Source organism: Cuculus canorus, chromosome 32 (genome assembly GCF_017976375.1).
Source record: "Cuculus canorus isolate bCucCan1 chromosome 32, bCucCan1.pri, whole genome shotgun sequence".
In the NCBI taxonomy this organism is placed as follows: domain Eukaryota; kingdom Metazoa; phylum Chordata; class Aves; order Cuculiformes; family Cuculidae; genus Cuculus; species Cuculus canorus.
The window spans coordinates 99,545-108,648 of NC_071432.1; the positions used below are offsets into that span (position 1 = coordinate 99,545).

General features: G+C 64.5%; 1 protein-coding gene across 2 annotated transcripts; it reads left to right on the forward strand.

Annotated features, from left to right (window-relative positions):
* The first annotated feature begins 539 nt into the window (after positions 1-539).
* On the forward strand, positions 540-8,610 carry OTUD5 (OTU deubiquitinase 5). Of its 2 annotated transcripts, none has more exons than XM_054052174.1 (9): positions 540-1,269; positions 2,916-3,009; positions 3,585-3,649; positions 4,486-4,642; positions 5,419-5,567; positions 6,276-6,461; positions 6,716-6,917; positions 7,455-7,568; positions 8,452-8,610. In XM_054052174.1, the coding sequence occupies exons 1-9, from the start codon at positions 709-711 to the stop codon at positions 8,568-8,570; spliced, it is 1,647 nt and encodes a 548-aa protein (XP_053908149.1). In that variant the 5' UTR covers positions 540-708; the 3' UTR covers positions 8,571-8,610. The 2 variants fall into 2 exon arrangements, with proteins under 2 accessions (XP_053908149.1, XP_053908150.1); XM_054052175.1 differs by having other exon boundaries at positions 2,919-3,009.
* Positions 8,611-9,104: the final 494 nt, after the last annotated feature.

Here is a 9,104-nt window from a genome sequence, read left to right on the forward strand (position 1 = left end):
GCTGCTCGTGAGGCCACGCCCCCTTTCCCTACGACCCAATCAGCGCGCTTCCCTTGACGCCACGCCCCTTTTCGATTACACCATCTGCGCACGCTCCCCTTGAGGCCACGCCCCCTTTCCCTACTACCCAATCAGCGCGCTTCCCTTGACGCCACGCCCCTTTTCCGATTACACCATCTGCGCACGCTCCCCTTGAGGCCACGCCCCCTTTCCCTTTGCCGCTCAATCAGCGTTCGCTCACCTTGAGGCCACACCCCCTTCTCCCTCCTTTAGGCTATCGGCGCGGGCGCCTCTTCTGGCCCCGTCCTCTTTCCCGTCGCCCAATTAGCGCCCGTGCTTCCTTTATCCAATCACCGCGCGATCCTCTCAAGGCCACGCCCTCTTTCCTTCTTAGCCAATCTCCGCGCTTTCCCCTTTAAGCCACGCCCCCTCCACCCTCCACCCAATCCGCGCTCGGCCGCGCCGTCTCCTAGGCGACGCCGGTCCCGCCCCCTCCGTTCGCGCTGGGGGGAGGGGCGACGCGGAGGCGGAACTTCCGGTCGGCGTTTCCGCCAATGGCGTCGCGCCGCCGGGCGCTCCCGCCAATGGCCGCGCGGCTCCCGGCGAGGCGGAAGCGTCGCGGCGGGGTCGGGGGTCGCCGCTGTTGATGTTGACACGGGCCCCGCAGCCCCCGGTTCGCCGCCGGTTCCCCTCCATGCTCCCCCCGCCATGACGATCCTCCCGAAGAAGAAACCGGTCCCGGCTCCGGACGGTGACGCCGATTCGGGGCCGGACACCGGGTCGGATCGAGGCTCTGAGCCGGGCTCTGAGCGAGGCCCCGGCGGGGATCCCGTGGTCCCCGGGGCGGGGGGGCCCCGTCCCCGCGCTTCTCCGCCGCCCCCGTTACGGGGCTGGGCCGGGCTTCCCCCCGCCGGTTCCCCCCCCCCCAGCGGCGGCCCCGGAGGCGGCGGCGGGGGGGGCGGCGACGGCCCCGCCGCTTTGTTGGGTTTAGAAGCGGCCGCTTTGGGTTTAACGGAACCGCGGGGGCCCGGGGGGGGCGGCGGAGGCGGCGGGGGGGGCGGCGGCCCCGGGCACAGCAAGAGGCGGCGGAGGGGGGTGGCCGGGCCGAGCGGCGGCCCCGGGGGAGCCGGGGGGCCCGGGGGCCTCGCCGTGGGGCTGGGGCTCGGCCCCGGGGGCAGCCCCGGCAGGGACGAACCCGCGGGCGGCTGCAACAGCGAGGACGAGTACGAGGCCGGTAGGGCCGAACTGGACCCGGCGGCGGCGGAGCAGGTGCGGGACTGGGAGAACTGGGGGAACTGGGAGGGGACGGGGGGGGCGGGATGGGGAGGGGGCAGCGGGAACGGGACTGGGGGGACTGGGAGAACTGGGAGAGGGGAAATGAGAATGGGACTGGGAGAACTGGGAGAGGGGCAGCGGGAATGGGACTGGGAGAACTGGGAGAGGGGCAGCGGGAATGGGACTGGGAGCACTGGGAGAGGGGCAGCGGGAATGGGACTGGGAGAACTGGGAGAGGGGCAGCGGGAATGGGACTGAGAGAACTGGGAGAGGGGCAGCGGGAATGGGACTGGGAGAACTGGGAGAGGGGGAATGGGATTGGGAGAACTGGGAGAGGGGCAGCGGGAACGGGACTGGGAGAACTGGGAGAGGGGCAGCGGGAACGGGACTGGGAGAACTGGGAGTGGGGACAGCGGGAATGGGACTGGGAGCACTGGGAGAGGGGCAGCGGGAATGGGACTGGGAGCACTGGGAGAGGGGCAGCGGGAATGGGACTGGGAGCACTGGGAGAGGGGCAGCGGGAATGGGACTGGGAGCACTGGGAGAGGGGCAGCGGGAATGGGACTGGGAGAACTGGGAGAGGGGCAGCGGGAATGGGACTGGGAGAACTGGGAGAGGGGCAGCGGGAATGGGACTGGGACTGGGGGTCTGGGAGCACTGGGAGGGGAGGGGGGAGTGGGGAGGGAGGGAGGGAGGGAACAGGAATGGGATTGGGACTGGAGGGACTGGGAGTACGGGGAGCGCTGGGGACGCGGGAATGGGACTGGGAATGGAGAGAGCTGGAGTACTGGGAGCACTGGAAGGGACTGGGAGGGGAGAGGGGAATGAGGAGGGAGCAATAGGAATGGAAGTGGAGGGACTGGGAGCACTGGGAGGGGAGGGGGAGCAACAGGAATGGGAATGGGAATGGGCGGCACTGGGGGGGACTGAAGGGACTGGGAGGGGAGGGGGGAATGAGGAGGGGGCAACAGGAACGGGACTGGGAATGGGACAGGGGGACAGTAATGGGAGTGTGGGGCACTGGAATGGCACTGGGAGGACTGGGAAGCAGATTGGGGGCACTGGGATCAAGAGGGGACACCAACACTGGGATGGGGAGTCTGGGACTGGTTTAAAGGGAGAGGCACTGGGATGGGGGTGGGGACACTGGGATGACGGAGGTGACACCGCGACTGGGATGGGGACATCGGGACTGGGATCAAAGCGGGGGGCACTGGGACGGGGAGCCTGGGTGTGGGGGTGTCCCCATCCCCATCGGGGTGTCCCCCCCCCATGTCCCCATCGGGGTCCCCCCCCCCCCGTGTCCCCATCGGGGTGTGTCCCCCCCCCCCCCCCCCGTGTCCCCATCGGGGTGTCCCCATCGGGGGGGGTGTGTGTGTGTCCCCCGTGTCCCCATCGGGGTGTCCCCGTCCCCCCCCGTGTCCCCATCGGGGTGTCCCCATCGGGGGGTGTGTGTGTGTGTGTGTCCCCGTGTCCCCATCGGGGTGTCCCCGTCCCCCCCCCCGTGTCCCCATCGGGGTGTCCCCATCGGGGTGTGTGTGTGTGTCCCCCCCCCGTGTCCCCATCGGGGTGTCCCCCCCCGTGTCCCCATCGGGGTGTCCCCGTCCCCCCCCGTGTCCCCATCGGGGTGTCCCCCTCAGCAGGAGCACCGGTTCGAGAAGGCGCTGCGCGAGAAGAAAGGGTTCATCATCAAACGCATGAAGGAGGACGGCGCCTGCCTCTTCCGCGCCGTCGGTGAGACCCCCCAGACTGCCCCCGCACCCCCAGGGACCCCCAGACTGCCCCCGCACCCCCAGGGACCCACCAGACCTCTCCCCAGTGGAGTCAGGATTCTGTCTCACCCCCCCCAAGTGCATCCAGGACCCCCCCAGACCCCCCCAAGTGCATCCAGGACCCCCCCCAGACCCCCCCAAGTGCATCCAGGATCCCCCCAAGTGCATCCAGGATCCCCCCAGACCCCCCCCAAGTGCATCCAGGATCCCCCCCAGACCCCCCCAAGTGCATCCAGGACCCCCCCAGACCCCCCCCAAGTGCATCCAGGATCCCCCCAGACCCCCCCCCCCGCCAAGTACATCCAGGATCCCCCCAGACCCCCCCCCAAGTGCATCCAGGACCCCCCCCCAGCAGCCCCAATGGCTTCAGGACCCATTGTGCCCCCCGAGTGCATCTAGGATCTCCCTCGGTCCCCTCCCAGTGATTCCCAGTGGCTCCCAGTAGTCCCCCCCAGCCCCGGGAACCCCTCCAACCCCGGAGCCCCCCAAGATCGTCTCTTGGGGGGGCTGACGCGATTCCCCCCCCCTCCCCGGCAGCCGATCAGGTGTACGGAGATCAGGACATGCACGAGGTGGTGCGGAAACACTGCATGGACTACCTGGTGAGGCACTGGGAGGGCACTGGGAGCACTGGGAAGGGAACTGGGGATACAAGGAGGCAATTTGAGGGGACTGGGAGCCACTGGGAGGGGGCACTTCCCAACATGTCTGACATTCCCAGACGTCCCCAACGTTCTCCTTGGTGTTCCCTGATGTGCACAATGTTCTCCATCATCTGCTGACATCCCCCATGTTCTTTAACCTTTCCCAACATCCCCAACATTCCTGGATGTTCTCCAACGTTCCTCAACCTTTCTTGGTGTTCACAACATTCTTTGATGTTCCTTACGTTCTCCGATCTTTCCCAACGTCCTTAACATTCCTGGGTGTTCTCCAACGTTCCTCCACCTTTCTTGGTGTTCGCAACGCTCTTTGATGTCCCCTGTGTTCTCCAACCTTTTCCAACGTCCCCAGCACTCCTTGATGTTCTCCAACATTCCTCGATGTTCCTTGGTGGTCTCCAGTGTCCCCTGATGTCCCCCATGTTCTCCAACCTTTTCTAGCATCGCCAACATTCCTTGACATTCTCCAACCTCTCCAATGTTTCTCAGCGTTCTTTGATGTTCCTGACATCCTCGACGCCCTCAAAGTTTCCCAACGTTCTTGAGTGTCACTTGATGTTGGTGGTGTCCCCAACGTTTTCTTCTGTCCCCTGGTGTCTTCTGAGGTTCCTTCTTGACGCTCTTGGTGCCCCCCAACATTTCCACTGTCCCTTGATGTTCCTGGTGCCCCCGCTGTCTCTTGCCATTCCCAACGTTCCTGGCGTTTCCCAATGTTCTCGATCTTCTCCAACGTCAACGCCTCCAACGTGATGTTCTTGGTGTCCTCCCGTTCGCAGATGAAAAACGCCGACTACTTCTCCAACTACGTGACGGAGGATTTTACCACCTACATCAACCGCAAGCGCAAGAGCACGTGCCACGGCAACCACATCGAGATGCAGGCCATGGCCGAGATGTACAACCGTCCCGTTGAGGTCTACCAGTACGGCACTGGTGCGTCCCCAGGGCTGAGGAGGGGTCCTCAAAGTGGGGAGGAAGTCCCCGAGGTGGGAACAAGGGCTTCAAGACGAGGGGGGCCCCAAAGTGAGGGAAGATCTCCAAACGGAGATATGGAACCGTCCCATCGAGGTCTGCCAGGAGGATGCTCGTGCGGCTTCAGGTGTTGGCTGGGGGTTCCTTGGATGTTGGGGGGGTCCTTGGGCACCGTTTGGGAGGTTCTCTGCGTGCTGTGGGGTGTCCAAGAGGTCCTTGTGGGTTCCTCAGTGCTGTTTGGGCTCCGTTTTGAGGTCCCCAAGCCAACGTTTGCTCTCCAGAGCCCATCAACGTGTTCCATGGTCTCTGTTTTAGAGTTCCTGGTCTCTGTTTTGGGGTCCCCAAGCCAACATTTGCCCTCCAGAGCCCATCAATGCATTCCATGGTCTCTGTTTTGGGGTTCCTGGTCTCTGTTTTGGGGTCCCCAAGCCAACGTTTGTCCCACAAAACCCATCAACGTGTTCCATGGGCTCAGTTTGCGGCTTCCTGGACTCAGTTTTTGGGTTTCTAGGCTTGGTTTTGGGGTTCCTGGTCTCTGTTTTGGGGTCCTGGGCTTGGTTTTCGCGTCCCCAAGCCAACATTTGCTCCCTAGAGCCCATCAACACCTTCCATGGGCTCAGGTTTTGGGTTCTTGGTCTCAGTTTTCGGTTCACGGTCTCAATTTTGCATCCTTGTGCTTTATTTTTGGGTTCCTGGGTGCGGGTTTTGGGCTCCCTGAGCCGCTCTTTGCCCCCCAGAACCCATCAACACCTTCCACGGGATCCAACACCACGAGGATGAGCCAATCCGCGTCAGCTACCACCGCAACATCCACTACAACTCCGTCGTCAACCCCAACAAGGCCACCATCGGCGTGGGGCTGGGGCTGCCCTCCTTCAAACCGGGGGTCAGTGGGGCCGGGACCCCCATGGCTGTGGGGCTGGAGCTGGGGGGGAATCTGGGACCCCGATTGCTATGGACAGGGGTGCTGGGACCCCAATTTTTCAGGGACAGGAGGTGTGGGACCCCCATTTCTATGGGTCTGGGACTGCGGGGGAGTCCCAGCAGCCCCTCCCAGTGCCCCCCTCAGAGCATCCCAATCGCTCCCAGTGCCCCCCAGTCCCGCTCCCGTTCCTCCCTTCCCGTTCCCAGTGCCTCCCAGTCCCATTCCCAGTGCTTTCCAGTGCCCTCCCAGTGTCCCCACCCCCATTCTCGGTGCCTTTGGTTCCCAGTGCTCCCCAGTCCCGTTTCCAGTCTCGTTCCCAGTGCCCTCCCCCTTCCCATTACCTCTCTCCTTTGCCATTGCCCCCCCTATTCCCAGTGCCCCCCCCCCTTCCCAATTCCTCCTCCCCATTTCTATTACCCCCCCAATTCCCAATACCCCCCCGTTCCCATTGCCCCCCCCCCTCCCATTCCCAGTGCTGGGCCTCAATGGGAGTGGTTGGACCCCATTGAAGTAGGCGTGGCTTTGGGTGACTGGGGGCGTGGTTTGAGGGGTTGGGGCGTGGTTTGCGGGTTGGGGGCGTGGTTTTGAGTGGGCTGGGGGCGTGGCTTCTATGGGGTGCATGCCTTACACCCCTCGCCCCCCCTTGGCCCCCCCTTTGCCCCCCCCCAGCTGGCGGAGCAGTCGCTGATGAAAAGCGCCATCAAAACGTCGGAGGAGTCGTGGATTGAGCAGCAGATGTTGGAGGACAAGAAACGCGCCACCGACTGGGAGGCCACCAACGAGGCCATCGAGGAGCAGGTGGCTCGCGAGTCCTACCTGCAGTGGCTGCGTGACCAGGAGAAGCAAGCGCGGCAGGTGACACCCCTCATCTCCACCCCGAGGTCCCCCCGGGGTCCCCCCATCCCGCTGCTGTGCCCCCCCATCCCGCTGCTGTGCCCCCCCATCCCGCTGCTGTCCCCCCCAATCCCCTGCTGTCCCCCCCCATCCCCCTGCTGTCCCTCCCCATCCCCCTGCTGTCCCTCCCCATCCCGCTGCTGTCCCCCCCATCCCGCTGCTGTCCCCCTGTCCCCCCTGTCCCCCCAGTCTCTGACCCCCCCGTGCCCCCCCAGCCACGCAAGGCCAGCGCCACGTGCAGCTCGGCGACGGCGGCGGCGGCCAGCGGGCTGGAGGAGTGGAGCGGGCGCTCGCCGCGACCCCGCAGCGCCGCCCCTTCGCCCGAGCACCCCGGGCTGCACCCCGAAGCGCCCGGCCCCAAACCCCCCTCGCCCGGAGCCCCCCCGCCCGGCAAACCCCCCTCACCCTGTGCCCCAGGTGGGTGGAACTGGGAGCACTGGGGAGCGCTGGAGGGTGAAACTGGGGAGCTGTGGGGTGCTGGGAGGGGGCTAAGTGGGGCTGGGGGACTCAGACTGGGAGTTATGGGGTGCTGGGGGGGGCAAACTGGGAGCTGTGGGGTGCTGGGAGGGGGCTATTGGGTGCTGGGGGGGCAAACTGGGAGCTATAGGGTGCTGGGAGGGGGCTGGGGAGTCAAACTGGGAGCTGTGGGGTGCTGGGAGGGGGTTATGGGGACCTGGGGGTCAAACTGGGAGCTGTGGGGCGCTGGGAGGGCAAACTGGGAGCTATGGGGTGTTGGGGTGTGCTCAGACTGGGAGCTATGGGATGCTGCGAGCCCCAAACTGGGTGCTATGGGGCAGGGGGGGGTCTGGTGCCCTTCCCCCCCCCCCAATTTAACCAGGCACCAGCGGCCAACTGGACTGGGTGGGTCTGTGGGGTTTGGGGGTCCAGGGCAGGGTAGTGTTTATGCCCCCGCCCCGCCCCGACTCCCCAGTTTTCATTTGCTCCCCCAAACAGGGACCAGTAGCCAACTGGGAGCAGGGGGGGGCCGGGCCACCCCCCCTTTGGTGTCGCTGTACCCCGCGCTGGAGTGCAGAGCCCTCATGCAGCAGATGTCGCCCACCGCCTTCGGTAAAGGGGGGGCGCGGGGGGGGGGGGGAATTGGGGGGCTGGGGAGGGGGCTGGGGGGGGACTCATGCGGCAATGTCACCCCTGTGCCTTCTCGGGGGGTCTGGGTGAGAATTGGGGGCATCTGGGTGGGAATTGGGGGGGGGGTTGAGGGGGTCTGGGTGGGAATTGGGGGGTTGTTGGGGGTTTAGAGGGGTTGGAAGGGGATTTTGGGGGGGTCTCATGCAGCAATGTCACCCCTGTGTGCCTTATGGGGTGGTCTGGGTGAGAATTGGGGGGTTGTTGGGGGTTTAGAGGGGTTGGAGGGGGGTTTTGGGGGGGTCTCATGCAGCAACGTCACCCCTGTGTGCCTTCTGGCGGGGTCTGGGTGAGAATTGGGAGGGTTGTTGGGGGTTTAGAGGGTTTAGGGGGTTTTGGGGGGATCTCATGCAGCAATGTCACCCCCCTGCCTTCTGGGGGGGGGGCACAAGAGGGGGGATTTCAGTTTTTGGGGTTCCCCCCTCATCTTTTGAGGTTCTCCCTTCATCTTTTGGGGTTCCTCCCTCAATTTCTGGGGTTCCTCTTTCAATTTTGGGCTTCTCCCCTCATCTTTTGACATTCTCCCTTCATCCTTTGGGGTTCCTCTTTCAATTTTGGGGTTCTCCCCTCATCTTTTGAGGTTCTCCCCTCATCTTTTGAGGTTCTCCCTTCATCTTTTGGGGTTCCTCTCTCAATTTTTGGGGTTCCTCTCACTTTTTGGCCTTTCTCTCGCAATTTTTGCTTCATCCTTTGGATTTCGGGTTTCATCTTTCAGTTTTTAGGGGCCGCCCCTTCAGTGTTTAGGCCTTAACCCCTCAACTTTTGGGGTCCCCCCTCAACTTTTGGGGTGTGTCCCCCCACTTTTTAGGCCTGAACGACTGGGAGGACGACGAGATCCTGGCGTCGGTGCTGGCCGTGTCGCAGCAGGAATACCTGGAGACCATGAAGACCTCCCGCCACAGAGACCCCCCCACCGACAAGAGTTGATATTGAACCCCCGGACTGCGCCCCCCACACCCCCCGGACCCCCCCCCCCCAACCCCCCAAAAGGGACCTTTAGGTGCATTTTTTTGGGGGGGGGGACACACACAAGTGTTTTATTTCGGGGGAGACCCCCCCCCTTTCACCCCCCCACCCCCCCAGTTTGTCTCCCCGCTTCCGGACTCAGCGCTGGACACCGTGGGACGAACTTCGGATGGGGTTTTTTTGGGGGGGGGGGAACGTTTGTGTGTGTGTGGGGGGGTGAAAAGCAGCCCCCCCACTTTCATAATTAAGGGGAAGGTCTTGGGGGGGGGGTGTGGTGGGATTTAAGGGGGGGGCTCCTGTTTTTTGAGGGGTCTCCCCTTTGATTCCCTGTGGGATTTTGCTGACTGGGGAGGTGTGGGGGGGGTCCTCCTCCTTTCTACCCCCCCCCCCAGAGCACCCTGACACCTCCCCTCCCCCCCCTCCAGCACCCCAGGGTGAGGGGAGGGTGCGCGGTGGGGCTGGGGGTGCTGCCCCCCCCCCCCGAACCACCCCCTT

Excerpts from the sequence above, each read along its gene's own strand:
- OTUD5 (XM_054052174.1), top strand. The coding sequence starts at position 709 with ATGACGATCCTCCCGAAGAAGAAACCGGTCCCGGCTCCGGACGGTGAC. Across the intron at positions 5,568-6,275 it reads TGCCCTCCTTCAAACCGGGG|CTGGCGGAGCAGTCGCTGAT; the intron begins GTCAGTGGGGCC and ends GCCCCCCCCCAG. Across the intron at positions 6,462-6,715 it reads AGGAGAAGCAAGCGCGGCAG|CCACGCAAGGCCAGCGCCAC; the intron begins GTGACACCCCTC and ends GTGCCCCCCCAG.